We start from the raw sequence: 23,437 nt of genomic DNA on the forward strand, positions 1-23,437 counted from the left end.
TATCGCTATATATATTTTCATCTCGTTGTCACAAACCATGAATCGATCCCAATTTAAAACTTTAATCTAATATAGTAAAGTAATTACCGATCACAAATCCTTCCGAGAAAAAAAATTAAATAAAAGGTTTTGATAGTTTGCATTAAAAAAAGTTGCGTCAAATATCTCTCTGAAAATCATTTTATTTTTTCAAATTCCAACATTTTTCTATAGCCTAATAATTAGAGGGCCCAAAATATTTTTTTCTCTTCACTAGATTATATTTGTCAGATTAGGAAAGTTATAGTAGGCCTGAGGTTCCATACTATGATGTTCATCAAATAGCAAACCATGATTGATTGGCCATACCACTTGATGAGGGGAACCCATTTTTACCGAGTAATTTTTGATGTGTATAGCGTTTAATTTTTTTATGGACCAAAAGGCCTCTGTCCAACTCATCTCCTGTCCTGTTTTCTCTTTTTCTATTACTTTGTTGTAGGGGTATTTTGGTTCGTAAAAAATTCAAACGCTGTACGCACCAAAAATCACGCTGTAAAAACGGATTCCCTTGATGAGCATCTATGCAAGGCAAAAACGTCTATATCAAACTAATATAATTTCCCAAGTAGAACTAGGGTGCTCTTAAGCTCACCAAAGTTTTGGTGAGCTTAACTCTAAAACTCATTAAATCGATTTCAAATGACGAATCCGAACCGTTGAAACCCGCCTACCTTATGTGTGATGCATCTACATGTGAAATTTTTAAACATTCGAATTAATTTAGTATAAAGTCAAGCGGTCAAAATTAGAAGGTTAATAAATTAATTTTAGTGCATTCATTTTTGAACGTTTTTTGACCGCTTGACTTTATACTAAATTAATTCGAATGTTTAAAAATTTCACATGTAGATGCATCACACGTAAGGTGGGCGGATTTCAACGGTTTGGATTCGTCATTTGAAATCGATTTAATGAGTTTTAGAGTTAAGCTCACCAAAACTTTGGTGAGCTTAAGAGCACCCTAGTTCTACTCTAATTTCCCATATATACGGCATCTTTTTAAACCAAAAATATAAAGCAGATATATCTCATTTAAAAAAAAAACTATTATTTATTGTGACAACATAATATGATTAAAATCGAAAATAATAATAGAATAATAAAATCAACAGAATGCAACCAACTTATATTAAATAAAAACGAAAAATAATTTAATAACGACTTTAAGTATCAACAGGGTCGGAGCCAGGAATTCATGGAACGGGGGTTAAATAAGTTGAATGATGTGAGCTTTTGATAAAAATGGTGAATGAGAGATATAATATAAAATAAGAAGTGTCGCATGTGAGCTTTTGATTTTTTTGTATTAAAAAAAGTTCTAGAATGCTAGAAATCCCTCCAAATTATACACATTTTTTTTTTTTAAGAATAGCGGTCAATAGTATAGAATTTTAGAAAAAAAAAACACATGGAGGTCAATTTCTTGTATCCCTAACATTTTACTATAATTTATATCAGTGAAGTATATATTTAGTACTAGTGTTTGAAAAAAAAAAAAAATAGAGATCAATTGACTCCATTCTTGCATATATATTAGGTCCACCCCTGAATATCAACCTCTAGATCTTAGTATCTAGTAGCTCTTTAGCTACTTTTTAAGTTTTTTTTTTTTATCAAACAGTGTATATAGATGCTTAAAGAAGTTAATTTTGACACTAAATTAGTTACTTTAAATGCATAGTTATTGAAAACTTGAGTCGAATGATTGTGTACTTTTACCATTAATTTATATTTTTAACAAAAAAAAATTGCTCATTTAACACTTATATATACAGCATAATTCTCAAAAAATATCTAAAGAATATACGGAACTAACATTTTCACATTAGCGTATCATCACCATACATTCTTGAAAATTGTAACCGTACAGGTTTAAAGAGAACTGCATTTGTATTAATTAAAAGAAACTAGCTAAACATTTCTAAAAAATAATATTCTTATTTTCTTATTTTCTAAACAAAGCTGACATGACAGTTGAAATCTTATTTACTTTGTTAGATTGCTGCTGGTTGCTGACATTACAGTTGAGAGTTGAGACTGAAATTGTTCATGCAGCTGCAGCTAGCATAGATTATTATTAAAAAAATATAAAATTTGATTTCCATGTCCATTTTTATATATGGAGAAAACGGTTTGGATATTACAACGTGCCGTAAGCCCGTAACCTTACTCCAATAAAAATCTTTACTACAGCTACAGGTAGCTCAAGTCGAAATTATTTATTTATTTTCCCATGAAGACCTACCTAGGCACAATCACTGTAACAGCTCGAAGTGAGCACAAAGGTATGGTACAGTCGTCATGAAACAGTTTTAGCATTTAAGATACAAGTGCACCAACCAATTACTCAGCAAATTAATAAAGAATGGTGGCACAATCGACGAACAAGTACACTTCCCTTTGTACACGAAAAGCAATATATATAGTGCACATAATAAATAATTATTAGCACAAAAATGAATAAATAATTGTTGTACATAATAATTGCCTTTAGATATTTTAATTCCCTCGATAATGGAATTACATTTGCAAATACTAAACTAAAACCTTAGTGGAATGATCAAAATGAACGCTCCAGATCAAGCCACGTTCACAGGCTTACACAGAAACAACAGCGAGGCTGGTCGCTGCTTCCCCTCAAGCCTTTCATAACAATCAATGGAGAAGAGTGAGAGCGAAAGAGACAATGACAAGTGGGCCCACCCTTGCTTATCAGGATCAGCCGGGTCACCTGAGCAGGTCAACCGATCAAGTGCCGGCCCGAGACAAAGCCGGTATAATCGACGGTATCCCCCTAAAGCTGCAACCACAGACCGTGTACCTGAATCACCGGCCCCACCTACCACGTGGCGGTCACAGAGTGTCTCCCACACACTGTCCCGGTTGCACACAGTTGACCACAACCGGCAAACACAAGCCGCCACACCGAGAGACCTTCCGTCAAGCCGTGTCAGTATTTCAGCGAGGATGTCTACATTGTCGTTTAAGTTGTACCCACGGTTCATTGTATCGTCATCCTGCTCATGTTGCTCTTGCTCTTGCTCTGCTCCCATTGCGGAGGTATAATCTAAAGAGCAAGAAATGAGAGCTAGGAAGTTCTTCAAAGTTGGTTTGTTCGAGTGGTTATTTAACGAATGGGATTTTACCAAATAAAGAAGGAAAACTTAAATAAGAGAGAGAAGGAGAGAGAGAGAAAGGGTATCTAGGGGACGAAGGGATGGGGCCAAGAGAGAAGGGGCCAAAGGCGTGGAGATGCGTGGTATTCATTTCTCGGGAGACTCAGAGAAAAAGAGAAAAAAAAAAGAAAAAAAAAAAAGAAAAGAGAAAACATTCAAGCGAGAAAAATGGGACAGGACTAAGATGTGACGTCGGATGCTGTTGTTGTACTGTAGCATGCCGCATTTGGTAATCCAAAATTACACGGGGTGTTTCAAGTGTTTTATGTTATAACATGGATTATAAAAATTATTATATTATTTAATGTTATAACATGTATTTCTCTCGGTGCAAGCATGCATGGGAAGGTGAGCTCCCAACGGCTAGTAAGAGGTTGGAGTTCGCATGACAAATTGGCAATATTAGTAGTAGGCTGCTCTCTAGGGTCAACTTTAGTTGCTCTCGTTTTCATCTTGTCTAAAGTCTAAACATGCATTTCTCACACGGCGCCACCTTAGAAAACTATTATTCCTATCAATTAATGCAATCATGCATGCATTCACTGACAAAAAACAAGGTTATATTTCAGTACCGGAATTCACTTTTAATGAAAGTATACAAGCAATTTGAAAACAAGGTTATATCTAGCATCGCCAATTCAAATTTCGTTTGGGACAACTCGTTTTTTTTTTTTTTTCCGCTCACAATTTTTTTTTTTGGTTAGTGGCTTTAAATATACTCTAACAATTTCATTGATAAAAAACAGACTTACAACGAAATAAATGACCCTTCTTAAATCTAAACTCATTTATTCTCATGAAATAATGAAACCAACTCTAATCAACTAATCATATTTATCTACTCTAAAAAATACTCTATTACCTCTTTCTCCATCTCTATCTACGACCAGATCCGCTTTCGTCCGATAGCCGCCGCACTCTGATGGTCGGATTTGTCATGCTTCGATTAAGATGGGGGTAAAAGCTCAACATTTCGAGCTCCAACGATACCGCACTCTCGGCTCCAATCAGCTCCGCTCGACTCGGTTCTCTCTCCTCTCTCTCTCATTCTCTTCTCCGCTTAAGGAGATTGAGATGAGAGAGGGGAATGAATATCGTTATGCCAAAGAAGAAAATTAAGAGTGGGACGACTGAAATGAAGAGAGGCGAGAAAGCAGAGAGCGACAACGGCTAGGGTTTCTCCTCTCTAGAAAGCTCTTTTTTTAGAGCCGTCTGTCAATAAATGATAAACTTAATTTAAGATATAGCTCACAATATTTAAACAAGAATATAAAAAATGACGTGATCTAAACCACATTAGGACCTATAGTGGAGAAAAATATATTATCTGATGGTACAAAATAATGGAAAAATATATAAGCTTTTCTATTATTGTTTTGAGCATGCCTAATGCTTTAGATACTGATCTCCAAATGTTTGGTTGTTTTGAAATAATAGCCCATAAATATAAATATTAAAATTTCTTCATTTTCGCTTAAGTATATTTGGTAGAACGCTATGCTGTTAATTAAAACTTGAACAATTTGGCAACCTTTATAGCGGCCGATTATATATATAGCGCTATATTGGAAAACTAATTGATTAAAAAGGTACTTCAGAAAAAATAAAACAATAGAATTTTGTGCAGATTTAGCAGAAATCTTCAAATCCATTTAGTTTTAATTTTTATAACTGAGGTCGTCTTTTATTTTTCACTCATTGTCTTTTTATCGGGACAATTACTATATTATATTTTTGGGATCGACTAACAGTCCCCCTACTTCAGTCCCATATCTGTCCCCCGCACTAAAAGACAAAAAAATAGTTAAAACGTGTTAACTACCACCAAAGAGCAAGATTAATGCTATCTTATTAATAGTCAAAACGTATAGTATTCATACCTACGAATTTATAGTATTCATACTTATTATCATAACTATTTGTCATATGTAAACACAAGCTGGAGGGGACCAGTAACAACCAGGGGGACCGCTGACGTCTTGTGACAGCCTGGATTGGGGACCGCAATCGTCTGAAAGCGACATTTGCCAAGATTGGGGACCACTACAGCGAAACTATATATCATTCATATCTAAACAAATGAAGTATTCATACTGACGATTATGAAGTATTCATACATGTTTGAAATAATTTATACAATTCAAAATTCAAAGTAAGATTCATCTCTCACCCCACCTCTTCCAAGAAGTATTCATACTGACGATTACGAAGTATTCATACATGTTCAAAATAATTTATACAATTCAAAATTCATTGTCAAATTCATCCCTCACCCACATCTTCCAAGAAGTATTTATATCTAACATGAAGTATGCATATATAACAAATGAAGTATTCATATCTAACTAATGAAATACTCAATATATAACAAATGAAATATTCACATATATAACTATTCATATCTAACTAATAAAGTATTCACACATGACACTAACAATATTCACATCTGACACTAATAATATTCACACTTGCCCAGATTGGGACCAAGAAATATTCTCAACAGACTAGTATGCATATCTAAAACAATGAAGTATTCATATCTAACTAAAGAATTATTCATACTGACGATTACGAAGTATTCATACATGTTCGAAATAATTTATACAATTCAAAATTCAAAGTCAGATTCATCTCTCTCATCCCACCTCTTCCAAGAAGTATTCATATGTAACATGAAGTACGCATATCTAACAACTGAAGTATTCATATCTAACTAATGAAGTATTCATATGTTGCATTGTGACAACCTTCGCTGGGCTAGCATGGACCCTCTCCAATGGTGCACCACGCTCTCCCCGCCGAATCTTGACGGTGCACCATGCTCTCCTCGTCAGATCTCGACGGTGCACCACGCTCTCCTCGTCGGATCTCGACGGTGCACCACGCTCTCCTCACCGGATCTCGACGGTGCACCACGCTCTCCTCGCCACGTGAGAAGATTGAAGATTGAAGATGGTAGATTTTGACCACGTAAGGGAACAAAAAAGGAAAGTTGTTAGGGGGACAGATAGGGGACAAATTCAAGGGGGACAACATCTTTACTCTATATTTTTTATTTTTCATAATTATTATTCGGTAGGAGTGATTTTAATTTAATTTTTATATATTATATATATATAGAGAGAGAGACGGAGTATGGTGCATTGCAATGTATAGCCGCTTTTGTACATTGGACTATAAATCATGACCGGATTCAAAAGTCCAAATAACTAATTCAAACCGTTAATCTTGTTCTTCATATTAATATGTATTTGGAGACCAAATATTACATTTTTTGGAAAAAATTTACTATTTTTTTAGATTTATTGAAAATGATTATTTTTTTATGGTCCAGATTTGTCTGAAAACAACGATTTTCAATAAATCTAAAAATATAGTAAACAAATTTCAAAAAATGTAAAATTTGGTCTCCAAACACATATTAATATGGAAAACAAGATGAATGGTTTGGATCAGTCATTTGAATTTTAAATCTGATAATTTATAGTCCAATGTACAAAAGAGTCTATACATTGTAATGCATCATAGCCCATCTCTCTCTGTATAAAAAAATTAAACTTGATACTGATAATTGATGACGTTGCGTTTTCAAATCTTTTTGGTTGGATTTTTCAGTCTGCAATATATATATAGAGAGAGAGATGGGCTATGGTGCATTGCAATGCATAGGCCCCTTGTGCATTGCACCATAAATCACCGATTCAAAGTCCAAATGACCGATCTAAGCCGTTCATCTTGTTCTCCATATTAATATGTGCTTGGAGACCAAATTTTACATTTTTTGGAATTTTTTTACTATTTTTTAAGATTTATTGAAAATCTGAAAATCCAGGTGAACAGTAAAAACAGTAAAAATTTCTGGACCACCAGATCAGTGATTTTCAAAGTGGCTTAATAAATAGTAACAAAATTTCAAAAAATGTAAAATTTGGTCTCCAAGCACATATTAATATGAAGAATGAGATGAACGGTTTGGATTGGTCATTTGGACTTTGAATCGGTGATTTATGGTCCAATGCACAAGGGTGCCCATGCATTGCACACTAGTGGAGAACTTGGAATTAGTGTCGGCTGTTTATGGGTATTAGTGTCGGACATTAGGCGACACTAATCGGGCTGATACTAATACTTTGTAAATAGCCGACACTAAAAATAAGGCATTAGTGTCGGCTATTTATTAAATGGCCGACACTAATACTAACTTTTAGTGTCGGCTATTTATTAAAAAGCCGACACTAATACTTAAAAAGCCGATACTAATACTTAAAAAGCCGACACTAATACTTATTAGTGTCGGCCATTTAATAAATAGCCGACACAAATACTTATTAGTGTCGGTTTTTTAATAAATAGCTGACACTAATGTTTTTTTTTTTAAAAAAATTTCAAAAATTCACTATAAATCATAGAAAATTCTAAAAATTTAAATTTTTGTTCTGGAATGCTCATATATTTTTGCTGAACTATATATAAAACAAAGATATCAAATAATTCATCATAATTTACAAATAACACTCACTAAATAAAATATCATCCAAATTGCACATTTATTGTTATCATACAAACCCTAAAACAGAAAATACATACATAAAAGATACATAAAAGACCCTAAAAACTCTAAAATTATAAAGACTATACCAAAAGTCCATGAAGGAAGACTCGGATCGCGAATCTGAGCCCGCAGAATGGTGAAACAAATCAAAGATTTGTTTCTAATCCGGTTTTGGGCTGTGGAGTTTCTGTCAAAATTTCAGCCCGATCCGACGGACGGATCAAAAGTTACGCCCCTTTTCGTGAAGCATGCGCAGAAGAAGCGGCTGAGAAGATCAGATCGGAGAGAAGTGTTTTTCGTGAAGCATGCGCAGAAGAAGCGGCTGAGAAGATCAGATTGGAGAGAAGTGTGAAGCGAAGTGAATGTTTAAACCCTAGGCGTGCGTTTGAAAGAGGTGCGCGGGACTTAAAATGAAATTTTTTTAGCTTTAGTGTCGGCTGTTTATAAATAGGCGACACTAATAACTGAGAATTAGTGTCAGTTGTTTACAAAAAACCGACACTAATAATATTAGTGTCGGCTATTTAGATGTAGGCGACACTAATAACTAAGAATTAGTGTCGCCTACATCTAAATAGCCGACACTAATATTATTAGTGTCGGTTTTTTGTAAACGACCGATACTAAAGTATTAGTGTCGGTTTTTTAAGGCGACACTAATTGTATGTTCTCCACTAGTGGCAATGCACCATAGCCCATCTCTCTCTCTCTATATATATAGAGGTAGGCTAATAAACAATTGATTGTTTCTAGCCTCCCGTGCAACTAAGTCATTTTTCGATTTTTAAAGTCCAAATGATTGATCCAAACCGTTAGATGTGATCTCCATATTAAAATGTGCTAGGAGACCAAATTTTACATTTTTTGGAATTGTTTTACTATTTATTAAGCCACTTTGAAAATCTCTGATCCAACAGTGGCTTCACCAAATAGTAAAATCAGAAGCTACCGTTAGATCAGCGTTGTTCAAAGTGGCTTAATAAATAGTAAAAAAAAGTCCAAAAAATGTAAAATTTGGTCTCCTAGCACATTTAATATGAAGATCACATCTAACGGTTTGGATCAATCATTTGGACTTTAAAAATTGAAAAACGACTTGGTTGCACGGAAAACTAGGAACAATCGATTGTTTATTAGCCTACCTCTATATATATATATATAGAGAGAGAGAGAGAGATGGGCTACGGTGAGTTGCGAAGTAAAGCGACTATTTTACTTCACGCTCATATTTTGCGATTTTAAGTTCAAAACGTCGATCCGAACCGTTCATCTTGTTCTCCATATTGAAATGTGCTTGTAGACCAAATTTTACATTTTTTGGAATTTTTTTACTATTTATTAAGCAATTTTGAAAGTCGCTGATCTGATGGTCCAGAAAATTTTACTGTTTTTTTACTGTTCACAGCAAAACAGCAATTTTCAAAAATACTTAATAAATAGTAAAAAAATTCCAAAAAATGTAAAATTTGGTCTCCAAGCACATTTCAATATGGATTAAACATCTAATAGTTCGGATCGGTCGTTTGGACTTTTAAAATAAAAATACGGCGTGAAGTAAAAACGCGTTTTACTTCGCAACTCACCGTAGCCCATCTCTCTCTCTCTCTCTCTCTCTATATATATATATATGTATATGTATATTTTAATAAGTTGAAGGATCATGTGACGGGTGAAAACGGAGCGGATAGTAGTAAAATCATATGCATATTTATTTATTTTCATTTTCTGGGTACAGATACGAAGCGGATGTCAGACAATTACGGATACGGGTCCGAATCATATTGGATATTTATGAAAATAATATAAAAAAATTAAAAAATATTAAAGTTCATAATATTTATCGAATTATAATGGTAAATAACATAAATTTATATTAAAATATATGATATATATGTACTATTCGGATACAGATAATTGAAACGTAAAAAAATATAAGTATTTTTATCCTCACGGATATTCGGATATTGATATCCGAATATCCACATTTAAGTTTCCAAATACGAATTGAATACGGATCGTATATTATCCATACCGCTTTCACCCCTAAATTCATCTCTGCTACAAAGAGATATATCACACTAAATTAAGCTAGTGTCCTTTCTTTTTTGAAAAACCTTTCTAATTTCTGATCTCTGCTCTGTGTTCACATTTCAAGTTAGATTGATATATATATACAACTATCCAAGGTTCGCTTTTGGTAAGAGAGACATCTGAAATCTTAGAGAATCCAATGGCAATGAAACAGTAACAAGTTTGCGGCTAATATGTTCGTCGCTTGCTATATACTTTTTGAACAGAGAGGACCCCTGCTCAATTAAATCAGCAATACAGGGGTTTCTCTGCAGCAAACAGGACAACTTTTGTGTGCAGTTCTTTACTGACAAACATAAGTTCCAAAATAGTGTTCATCAATTTTCTCGTGGAGGTTCCTTGGATCAGCTACCAATAGTACTGATGATCACCTCAATCAGTACAGAACTGATTTGTTTTTTTTTTTTTTTTTTTATAAATCTTTTACTATTTTTTCAGAATACTTAGATCAAACGATTTTATACCTATTTAAAAAAAGTAAAAAATATATATAAAAATATATATAAAAAAAATATAAAATTTGATTTGTAAGTATAATTTCATATGAAGACAATATTTAGCTGTTTGACTTGACTATTTAAACTCTGAAAACAGACATATGAATCTATAGTGCAGACTAACATGCGCATTGCAAAGTATCGTAGCCTCACTCTAGATTCTTTTATAATATAAATAAAGATATTCAATGACTTGTAAAAGAAAATGCTTAAATTAATTTGTTTCCAAACTTTTTAAACATCGTATGATAATTTTTTTTTAGTAAAGATTGGAGATTAAATCACTTAACTATTTAATATTTATAAAGAGAATATTGTGTTTGTCACTGGATAAAAATTTGATTCTCAATGAAGTATGATAATAAGTTTGAAAGTTTGGAAAAAATTATTAACAAGAGATAAATAGAAAGGAAGAAAGATCGAGCGAAGTTCTGCAATAATAATATTAATAAATGGAAGAGAAGATTTTTCTAAAAATGATAAGTTAGATTTTCTAAATTATTTTGTTAATGTATTACTCTGTTCCACATTTAGTTCTCTCTGAAAAATATCATCGAATCTTTTTCTACTATGAAGAGGGATCCACTTAAAACATTTGAAAGTTACAACATCTTATAACAATTCAATTTTATAATTTTCAAAGTCTAAACAGTCGATCCAAAACATTCAACATGATATCTATATTAAAATGTGCTTGGAGATCAAATTTTAGAATTCATTAAGTACTTTACAAAACTACTATTTTTCAGTGGTCCAGAATTATCTAAAAATAACAATTTTGTAAAATACTTAATAAATAGTAAAAACTAAAATAAAATAAATGTAAAATTTGATCTTAAAGCACATTTTAATATAGAGATCATGTTTAACGATTTAAATCAACTATTTATACTTTGAAAATCGCCAAACCAAATTGTTGTAAGATGTTGTAAATGCATCCCTAGAAAAATGCAGTAAGAGTTTTTAAAATCATAAAAAAAAATGTCAAATTAAAAAATATTTTTTATGCAAGTTTTTCTCAACTGAAGCTTATTGCTTAAGAAACATATGAACCACTGGGTATTACACAACTTTATTTTTGTTTTGTTAGTTTGTTGCTTCAATCTAGCGTCAGTAGTATCTTGTCTGGCAGCATTTTTTTTTCTTTTATCAAATGTTAGTCGTCTTGTAGCCAAATGTTTTTGTCTATTTGAAAAAAAAAATGTCACACAGTACCATGTATTAATTTCATTTTATTGAAGCAACGCATGTTTGTTTTACACCTGTATCTGACTATCTGTATCTCTCTCTCTCTATATATATAGAGACCTAGAACTTTGTATATATAAAAATTAAAATGTGTCATCATTCAAGATCGAACTCGTGCTTGTGGGGTTCAGGATACGCTTTATCTACGTTGCGCATCAAATCAGTCTTTCAATCAGTATTCAGTATCGATCGATGAACTTTGTTCCTCCAATTTGTCAGACCATTTATTAGGAATTTTTTGTGGTTGAAAACCCTGGCAATTGCATTAATTTAAGAAAGTTACAAGATAGTATTTTGTTACATGAAATTATGAAATCAGACAACAAGTGTTTTTGAAAATATAGACGCACTAATTAGTTTTTTTTAATACAATTTTAATCATCGTTCCTTAATTAGAATCTTGTTTTTGCGTTGATGCATAGCTTTTGGGATTGGTGCACTGATTAGTTTTTACCTTTATTTGTTCCTTTGAGAGACAGTTTATGAGACATAATTTTTTATTTAAATTAAGAATATTAAAATAATATAAGATTATGGACTGATTATTTCCATTTGGTTCAAAGGATAGGGAATAAAAAAAAACAGGAATAGAAATTTTTTCGAGCCCATTCTGATTGGATTCAAGTCTACGTAGATTCATATCAAAATGAGATTTTGAGTGTGCGCCTCAAACATATTTATGCAAACAATCAAATGAGATTTGGTGTAATCAAATAATTTAACTATGGACATTGTTCTGAACTCTCTCCAATAAGCATGTATGGCATTGACACAAACATCAATCATGCTTGTGCTATGTGCAAAGCATGTGCCAAATATCAGACAATTATTGTCGTCCATGCATGTTTTAATGCATGAACAGCGTGTTCGGCGGACAGAATGGAATATGAATGAGACCAGAATTGTAAAAAATTTGTACTAAAAATTATTGTTCACGTGAAAAGAAAAAAAAATATGCCTGACTGAATTTTTTTTTTCTCAAGTGAATAGTAATTTTTGGGCTGCCGCCGAACACGCCCTGTGGAATGGAAGGGCTTGTTACATGAGCAATCTATAATTGTTTGACAATATACGAAATAGTGTTCAAATAGTGATAGTTGAAAGTATTAATTAATGTGTCATTTTCGTGTCTTTCATTATTTCATTTTAAAACAAAAGAGTACCATTTTGAGTACCCGCGCTATTGATGTTTGATAACAATATTTACGCTAAATATTACCCACTATTTAAAATAATACTAAATAAAACATATATAAACGACAGTAAAACTTTTACTGTACAAAAAGACTCTGCAGAATTAACTTAGACTACTTTTTTGCTTTATATCTTCAATAAATAAAACAACCCGACAAACTGGTACCACTGTTGGTACCAGTTAAAAGTTTTTTTTGCTAAGGTAGGTGTTCCTTAATATAGGAGAATGACTTTACAAAGCTTTTCTGACAGTTCAGTAGTTAGACAGGAATTCACATCCTCTCCAATACCTGATAAGGGAATCTTTTACAATTACTAGATCTGAACCGTACTTTTTAACTTGGCACGAATCTCAAAGCCCAAAAATGAGGCCCCCTACAGTGATCCGAATCCCAAGCCGGTTGAGATTTAATCTCAAACCGTAAAGTAAGTGATCCTCTGCAATAATTGTGCAATACCTGAGAGGATACGGGTTCGTTAGACAGGTCCCTCATTGAAAACTGTTTTTACACTCTTTTTTTTATAGTGTCTATGGTACTATGCATATCACGGGTTGGTCCGTGCTACGGCTCAATATTTGAGTTTTCAAAATTCTAATGGTCGATCCGAACCATTTATCTTGTTCTCCATATTAATATGTGTTTGGAGACCAAATTTTACATTTTTTGAAATTTTTTTACTATTTGTTTAGATATTTAGAAAATCACTTGATCTGAAAATTTTGGACCATCCAAAAACAGTGATTTTCTAAATATCTAAAAAAATAGTAAAATAATTTCAAAAAATGTAAAATTTGGTCTCCAAACACATATTAATATGGAGAACAAGATGAACGATTCGGATCGACCGTTAGAATTTTGAAAACTCGAATATTGAGCCGTATTACGGGCCAAATCGTAATATGCATAATACCATAGACTCACTCTTTTTTTTATTAATGTTTTTACAGTTTTTGCTCATATTTGATCTTGCGTAAGTTACCATAAGTTGTTTACTTTAAGTTAAGATGATATAATAGAGTATGGCTAGTATAATATCAGTGTCATTTAAGTTTATATAACATCAATTTCAAAATCTATCAAATTGACTTCAGACGGTAAATTCAAACCATTCAAACCGATCTACTTCATTAGTTGTGAGTTTACATGCAAATTTATAAATTTTTGAATTTATTTAGTATCAAATCAAGCGGGCAGATGAGTGATTTTTTAAGTTAATTTTAATATATTCATTTTTCAACATTTTAATCGCTTGATTTGATACTAAAATAACTCGAAAATATAAATAATTTACATGTAAATGCATCACTCATAAAGTAAATCAGTTTGTACGATTTAAACTAATCGTTTGAAATTTATTTAATCAATTTTAAAGTTAGTGTCAGATGACACTAATATCACACTAGCCTCACTCGATATAATATATGAGGAGGGATCCACTTACAACAACTTGAAAGTTACAACATCTTACAACATCGTTTTTTTTCATTTTCAAAGTCCAAATCGTCGATCCAAACCGTTAGATATTCAATCTATATTAAAACGTGGTTGCAGACCAAATTTTACATTTTTTGAAATTTTTTTGCTGTTTATTAAGATGGGTACAAAATCGCTGTATTTATTAAAATTCTGCACCATTAAAAAACAGCAATTTTGTACCCATCTTAATAAATAGCAAAAAAATTCCAAAAAATGTAAAATTTGGTCTGCAACCACGTTTTAATATAGATTGAATATCTAACGGTTTGGATCGACGATTTGGACTTTGAAAATGAAAAAAAACGATGTTGTAAAATGTTGTAACTTTCAAGTTGTTGTAAGTGGATCCCTCCTCATAATATATTTGTGTTTTGCAAAGTAACATAGGTATACCTTAATAATAAAATATTAAGCATTTTAATTTCAGTTTTCCAGTTCTCGTACCGTTTGACATGACATGACGCTGCAAAAAAATGTTTACATGCAAGACAAGTGGGAGCTGCAGCTCCAGCTCTTAACAGGGCAACAGTACAAGCCATTTTCCAGGAAAATAAAAACAGTACAAGCAATCAAGCATTGTAATCAGGAAATAAAATTTTGTGGGTCTCAAATGGACTGATGAGTTTTGTGTTTTGTCTCTCTTGGATTGGCCGCTCGGAGTCTTCCTCCACCACCCCCCCTGCTTCAGATTCCAATTATCCAAATCTGCATGGTTACAAGGGGAAAGGTCAAAGGAGTAATGCATTGTGATAAAGAAGTCTTCCAAACAGTAGAAAATCATCATTTGGTTCATGAAATAATGTTCAGAAATCAGAACTAAATTGGATTGGAAGAAACTTCTTATCATGGCTACTTTGCCTGAATTCGGATCCTCGCCGGTACCGTAAAAGGGAAAATTTTAGAATTAGTGGATCTGGACCGTTCTTTTTAACTTTGCACGAATCTCAAAGCACAAATGATAACTATGATACTGATCTTATGCCAAATCAATTCATAAAAGATAGCATATACAGACTACTTTGATTTAGCTTAAATGTCCTTTGCTCTCCTGCCCCTCTTATGAAATTATTTTTTCTACAATGTTATGTTTGATTCCAATCATCCATAAATCCATAACCATATAATCACACCAAAAAGACATAATTTATTCTTGTCATCGTGGAAAAAATTGAACATTGTGGAATCTGGCGCAACCAGATGTGTAAAAGAGAGCTCGGTTATATAGGAATGTTGTTTAGATAGTAGGCGCATGGACATTTTGGCGCGAGAGAAACACAAGATTCTTCTCAAATAATCAAATACCGGAGCATATATTGATTAATAATACAACACTTAACATTCAATTTTGGTTGCGGAGCGGATAAGAACAACCTCATAAGTGCGAGTAGCTAGGAATATTACGAGCCATGCAGGAGTTTATTGCGCTCTTCTTGCGGCAATTTTTGCGAGTTAATTTCATACTGTAGTTTTATTAGCGGTCAATTTGACATCTAAAATTTTTTTTGTAAATATTTTTTTTATAGTTATTAACACATACACCAATAATTTATTGGCGGTATTTCACCGCCAACCATAAAAAAAATTTATGGAGATTGAAAAATAACAGAATTTGTGAGCTTTTTTTAGTTGGTGATGATTTTTAAACTCTAAACAGTACCAACGGACTTAAACGTTAAGTACCAACGTATCTTAAACGTTAAGTTGGTTTTGTTTAGAATATTACGCAGAGCAGTTGGTAATTTATACATATCAAATGTAAGATTTTAAATTTTTTGAGAAAAGGTTCTTGTCCACTGGCTTTTGTCCACCATCTGTCCACAGCACCTTATCCAACTCCAGTTCAACTGTCGATCTCCACCTCCACTTCGTCTTGCTATTTAAATACCCGATCTCTCTTTCCGATCTCTCTTTTCTCTCTTCTTTCCGATCTCTCTTTTCTCTCTCTTTCTGATCTCTCTTTCTCTCTTTCTCTCTTCTTTCTGATCTCTCTTTCTCTCTTCTTTCTCTCTCTCTTCTTTCTCTCTTCGTTCGCGAATCGCCTATTCAAATCCAAATGAAATTCTCGATCGCGAATCTCATTTTTGTTTCGTTCGCGTGTCTCAGTCGCAGGAACCGAGGAGATATTCACTAATAGTGAGCTGGTTCGATTTGCTTCAATCAAGTATCTCCGATCAGGGTCACAAGGGCTTCGATTAACCTGGTTCGATTTGCTTCAATCGTGGAGCGCGATCGAATAGAAGTTGTTTTTGTTGAAGAGCACGGTAAAATTCAAATCTAGTAAGTTTTCTGTTGAATTTGTTGTTTTCGTTGTATGCAGTAACAGATCTAGCATTTCAATGAAATCTGGATGAAAGAGATGATAGAGAGGCGATATGGAGTATTGATCTGTTAATTTTACTGTATTGCCTCGTTAATTTTACAGTATTCATCTTGTGAAAATCTGGAGGAAATAGATGATAGAGAGGTGATGGAGTATTAATCTGTTAATTTTACAGTATTGCCTTGTTAATTTTACAGTATTCGTCTTGTCATTTTACAGTATTCATCTTGTGGAAATCTGGAAGAAAGAGATGATTTGTTAATTTTACAGTATTTATCTTGTAATTTTACAGTATTCATCTTGTAATTTTACAGTATTGGTTCGATTTGTCTCTGTCCTTCATTTGTCTCCGTCCTTCAATAAAGCCCTTTGCTCTTCATTTGTCTCTGTCCTTCATTTGCTTCAATCAAGTACTGGTTCGATTTCGGCTCGCTACTCCGAACAGTGAATGCATTGTTTCAAGCTTCGGTAAGAAATATTGTATATTTCTGATTCATTTTTTCTTTGCAATGTCGATTTTAATTGAGATTACTGACTCGGTCTCATTTTTTATACATGATTGCAATGGAACCTTCAATCGTGGAGCGCGATCGAATAGAAGTTGTTTTTGTTGAAGAGCACGGTAAAATTCAAATCTAGTAAGTTTTCTGTTGAATTTGTTGTTTTCGTTGTATGCAATAACAGATCTAGCATTTCAAATGAAATCTGGATGAAAGAGATGATAGAGAGGCGATATGAAGTATTGATCTGTTAATTTTACTATATTGCCCCGTTAATTTTACAGTATTCATCTTGTTATTTTACAGTATTCATCTTGTGAAAATTTGGAGGAAATAGATGATAGAGAGGTGATGGAGTATTAATCTGTTAATTTTACAGTATTGCCTTGTTAATTTTACAGTATTCATCTTGTCATTTTACAGTATTCATCTTGTGGAAATCTGGAAGAAAGAGATGATTTGTTAATTTTACAGTATTTATCTTGTAATTTTACAGTATTCATCTTGTAATTTTACAGTATTCATCTTGTGAAAATCTGGAGGAAAGAGATGATAGAGAGGCTTCTTACTCATCTGAACAATGAACACAGGAGGTTTTTAATGTAAAAGTTATTTGTTCATAGTTTTTTTGTTGTTGTTATGCTATTCTGAATGTTGCAGTGAATATTTTTATCTTGTGTTGAACAGATGTTGTTTGTGGTGAACGGATGTTATTTTGTGGTGAATAGATTTTGTGTGTGATGATGGATGTATATATAGATTTAGCAATTTTATAGTATACATGGTATTATTTTATGGTTTATATTTTGCAATTTTACAGTATACATGATTGTTTGCAGATTGTAGTTTAAACTGAAATGTAGCATTTTTTACATTTTATCTTACAGTATAGATGGTAATATTTTATGGTTTAGTTTTAGAAATTTTACAATATACAAGATTCAATTGAAAATTTACAGTATTATGTGAAAATTTTACAGTATAGACGATTCAATTGTACATTTACAATATACAAGATTCATTTGTAAATTTTACTATGTAGAAGATTCAATTTTACAGTATACAAGATTCAATTTTACAGTATACAAGATTCAATTTTACAATATACAATATTAAATTGAAAATTTTACTGTATACAAGATTCAACTCAGTGCCAATAACCGCTAATAACTAACTCTAACTGCCAATAACTTCCTATAACTGCAATTTCCGAAAGTACAGTTTGAAAGTACATTTATTTTGTCATGTTGTGCAAGTTGCAATCTTTTTCTAACTATTATGTGATCACTTAAAATAGTTGCTGAATGTTTTGTAGTTAATTGATATATTTTATGTGATATATTGTATAATTATACAGCATGTAGAAGTAATTTTACAGTATTCGCGCAAGTCAAAGCTGTGGACAAATGGTGGACAAAAGGCTGTGGACAATTAGACGCTTCCAAATTTTTTATCCTATTCTGGTTTTGATAATTAAACTTATAATAATGAAAAGTGGCGCATTAATTGACAACCAACATATCCGTTGACATGTGTAATAATCAACTTAAATTGTTAAAAAATATAAAATGTTAGATTTACTCTTTATATTTTACATAATTTGTGTATTAAATCTAGTGTAATTAAAAGTTTTTCTTACTACTATTAAATAGTAAAACAAATTAAAAATTTAATGTTACAAATTACTCGAAAAATGATCAAATTTATCTTCAAATTGTCTTAAATTTTGATAGACGTCATATTGAAATAATAACGAATCAATTCATGATTTTACTCTTTTTTTATTTTGATAATACTTAAGTCAGCTGCCGTATATTACGATTACCAAATAATATTACAACTAATTCTCAAAAAGAGTTGATAATTTAAAATGTAGATGTTGTTATATAGGTAAGGGGTGAAAAAGGAGCGGATACGGAGAAGATATCAGATGGATCCAGATATGAATCGGATATTTATGAAAATAATAGAAAAATTACTAAAAAATACTAAAGTTCATTATATTTATCTAATTATAATAGTAAATAACATTATTTTTTTATAATATATGTTATATCTCGAGTTGGGTTACGGTGAGTTGCGAAGTAAAGTGACTATTTTACTTCATGCTTATATTTTGCGATTTTAAAGTTCAAAATGTCGATCCGAACCGCTCAACATGATCTCCATATTGAAATGTGCTTGGAGACCAAATTTTACATTTTTGGAATTTTTTTACTATTTATTAAGCCACTTTGAAAATCGCCGATCCAGCGGTCCAGAAATTTTTACTGTTTTTTACTGTTTACCCGGATTTTCAGATTTTCAAAGTGGCTTAATAAATAGTAAAAAAATTTCAAAAAATATAAAATTTAGTTTCCAAGCACATTTTAATATAGATTAAACATCTAACGGTTTGGATCGACTATTTGAACTTTGAAAATAAAGATATTACGTAAAGTAAAAACGTGTTTTATTTCGCAACTCACCGTAGCCTTACTCGTTATATCTCTACTATTAAAATATAAATAATTAAAACATAAAATCATATCAATATTCTTATCAGACAGATATTATGTTTTCACCTCTATATAGTATAATAGTATATACAGGGTTAAACACAAAAGGGAAATAAAATTTTTAGGAAAAAAAAGAAGAGATTCCAGGTCACAAAGAGAGCGATGGGGAGACTCCAAGACCTCACGTGACAACTCCGTACTCTTCTTATTGCAAGTAGTCACATTCATTCACAACTCACAAGCTCAAATTTCAACAAATAGAAAACAATATTTGTTAGCTCAAGTCAACATTAGGATTTTTGTCCGTGCAGCAGAGATCAAATGGCAGCAAATATGTTCAAACTTAAAACTTCAAAAAATTTCAAAATATGCTCCCTGGAGCTTTAACCTCTTTACACTCCGAGAATAGCCTCATCAAATGTATGTGACGGACTGATTTCATTACAAGTTTAGCATTAATTTTCTAACAAATTAAGACACCTTCTACGGTTCTACCTACGTACTCCCTGATGCAAATATTATTATATTATACGTAGCATAGAGACGAGTCATATATAGACGGGTGGCTGGGAAGAAAAGAGAGAGAATTGAAGGAAAGAAACAAGGAGATGGCGAAGAATAGTAGAGGAGGATAGACACATCAGATCTCATCTCAGCATGCAGCATAGAAATTTAGAAAATGAAGTAAATAAATTAAATAAAGTGTCGCTTGCAAGGCAAGGATGCTAGCTTAGGTAGAAGTAGAACTAGAAGACTAATTGCACGGGGCAAGAAAGTACAATAACAAAACATCATACACCAAGGCAAGAAGAAGCGGTTGTGTGCAATTAAGAACCTGCCCCCACATTGGAATCCTCTCCGGTATTGGAATTCGGCATCTCTCTCTTGGACCTATCACCTATCTATCTTCATCACATGCTCATGCTGCACAAGCACAACAATTTTCTCTAATTTACAATTAAAACATTATTATTTTGATATTTTCTCTCCGAAAGGAAATGGAAGGTATATATATATATGGAGTCAAATTTTCAAAAATAAATGACACTCGCACTAATGGTGTGTTGGCGATTATATAATATATAATGAGGGCTCAAATACTTTATTGTTTTCGTGCCCCAATTATATCTTATATTTTTATCTCTATTTTCAAAGTCCAAACAAGTGATCAGAACTACTCAATATAATTTCATATGAAATATATATTTAGTTTGGAGACCAAATTTTATGTTGTTTGAAATTTTTGTACTATTTTGTTTTATAGGTATAAAATTATTATTTTACAATGGTCTTGTATCTTTTGAAAAATTGTGATTTTGTACCTATCTAAAATGTAGTAATTGATCGCCAAAAAAAAAATATAGTTTGCTCTCAAAGAAAATTTTAATTAAGAGATCATGTAATTGGTTGAGCAGTTTTGATCATCTTTTTGAACTTTAAAAATAGAAAAAAAAAAAATATATATATATATAACTCATGTGGGACAAAAAAAAAATAATGAGACATCTAATTCGCAGACTTTGAAAATAAAAATAAAAATATATAGCTTATGTGGGGCAAAAAAAACAAAGATAATGAGGCATCTAAGCACTCCTCATAATATATATCTGTTTTGACTTGATCATGCGCCTCCTATGTTTGCTAAACTACTGGAGAAAACCTAATGAATTAAAAGTTTGAAAGAATCTAGTTCCAAAGTCGAAACCCCCAACCACTCAATTCAGAAGAGAGTTCTTGGGACTTTATAGTTTGCCAAGTATTTCTTAGCTTATATGCTTGAACCATTGCCTCTTGGCCCGGAGTCCTAGGCGATTTTTTGTGTCTTATTCTAAGTCTCCTTTCAATGAGCTATGACTATAGCACAGGAGAGGTTTTGGTGCTCTTACATTTGTATGGATCCTCTTGGCATTTGTAGGGGTCCGCAAATTTCCTCTTCTTTTTTTTTTTTGATAAAAGTTCGTAGTCAGTACGGTGTTTTAAAAGAACCGGACATATAAGCGAATGGGTTTCTTTCCAACAAAAGAAATGTGGCACATGGGTTTATCATATTTGACTTATGGGATCCTCTGCTAAAAAGAGGTTCGTCTTCCACTGTACAGAAATAATTACGGTCCCAAACAGTATGTCAAAAGATGGTTTTAATCGAACATAAATGAATTCAATGATGTATATTTCTAGATAGTCTAACACTGATCGATGTGAAAGTATTGGATATATTTGGAATGCATATTTTCTACATTAAATCAAAAAAGAATTTTTTGAGATAATGAATCTCAACCGTCTAATTTTAAACGGAACTACTCTAACTCCTGCTTATGATATAATTTAAAAAATTTCTGACTATGATATAACTCTTGCTTATAATATAACTCCTGCTTGTAATTTTTGATGCTTTAACTTATAATTCTAATTATCATTCATAATTTAAAAAATTTATTTTGATTTTAACACTAAATTTAACCCGAATTACAAATCAAACATTCAGAGAGAAACAAAATTTTTTCTAAAAAATGACAAAGTTGATCAGTACTGATATATCACCATTAAAACTCAAAATCTGAAAGAGTTACATATTGGCTCCGCCCCTGCCAATCAATCTGGTGTGAATCCAAATACAGACTTTCTTTATTTTAAATAGGCACTGAATTAATTTTAGTTCTGCTAGGAGATGTAAACAGGGACAAATATATATATATTGGAAAAAGGGGGCCAAGCTCCTATGATACTATTAACTATACTCTCATAAAATGAAATTAAAATGCTCCATTATTTTTGTACCCCATTCATATTCACATACTTTTTTTTTTTTTTTTAGAGTTCAAATAGTCAATTCAAATCATTTAACATAGTCTTCGTATTAAAATGTGTTTAGAGACCAAATGTTATGTCTTTTTGGAAAATTTTATCATATTTTAGATAAATACAAAATCACTATTTTTGGAGGACCATCCAAAAACAGTAATTTTGTACTTATCTAAAAACATGGTAACTCTTTAAAAAAATTATATAAAATTTGATCTCTAGCTACATTTTAATATGAAGATCATATTAAATGAATCGGATCAAACTATTTAAACTGTGATAACAATAGAGTATTTTAACCAAACTCTAAAATGAATCACTTGACATTTATTCATCCATTATCCCCATCACAATTTTTTTTACTCCATAGGTGAGGTTTAGAATATGTTACGAATATAATTCAGAAATAAATTATCTTTTATAATACAAATAAATAGTGAGTTGTTAAGATTAAAATAGTAGTTCTCGAGCTGTGGTTATATTAATTCGGTTTTGTAATTTTCAAAGTTCAAAAAATTGATTCAAACCGTTTAATATAATATCTATATTTAAATGTGTCTAAAAACCAAATTTTACATTTTTTGGATTTTTTTTACTATTTATTAAGATGGTTTGAAAATTGTTGTTCTAGAAGTTTTTTTATTGTTTATTAAAATCAGCGATTTTCAAACCATCTTAACAAATAGTAAAATATTTGAAAAATGTAAAATTTGGTCTCTAAACAAATTTTAATATAGAAATTACATATAACGGTTTAGATCGATTATTTAAACTTTGAAAATCGTAAAATTAATTGATAGCCCAAGGCTCATAACTACCATCTTGATCTTAGCAAATCTCATATAAATATTCCGAAATGATGAAGTTTTCAAGAAATAAATCTACAAATAATTCAAACACAATGAAGGAAATACTTCGTCGACAGTTCGCATAGTTCCAAAATTTACAAATATTTTGTGAATAATTTTTAAAATTTCCGTTTAGTTTAACTATTTATTAAAGATATCTCGGCTTGTAGCATGAGAACTTTTATTCAAAT

General features: G+C 31.8%; 1 protein-coding gene across 1 annotated transcript; it reads right to left on the minus strand.

The window, feature by feature from the left end:
- Positions 1-2,535: 2,535 nt before the first annotated feature.
- LOC144550632 (F-box protein SNE-like) lies at positions 2,536-3,168 on the minus strand. The gene has a single exon (XM_078298619.1). It carries the CDS (start codon positions 3,093-3,095, stop codon positions 2,622-2,624), a length of 474 nt encoding a protein of 157 aa, XP_078154745.1. The 5' UTR covers positions 3,096-3,168; the 3' UTR covers positions 2,536-2,621.
- Between the last annotated feature and the right edge of the window lie 20,269 nt (positions 3,169-23,437).

Source organism: Carex rostrata, chromosome 2 (genome assembly GCF_964058835.1).
Source record: "Carex rostrata chromosome 2, lpCarRost1.2, whole genome shotgun sequence".
Classification (NCBI taxonomy): domain Eukaryota; kingdom Viridiplantae; phylum Streptophyta; class Magnoliopsida; order Poales; family Cyperaceae; genus Carex; species Carex rostrata.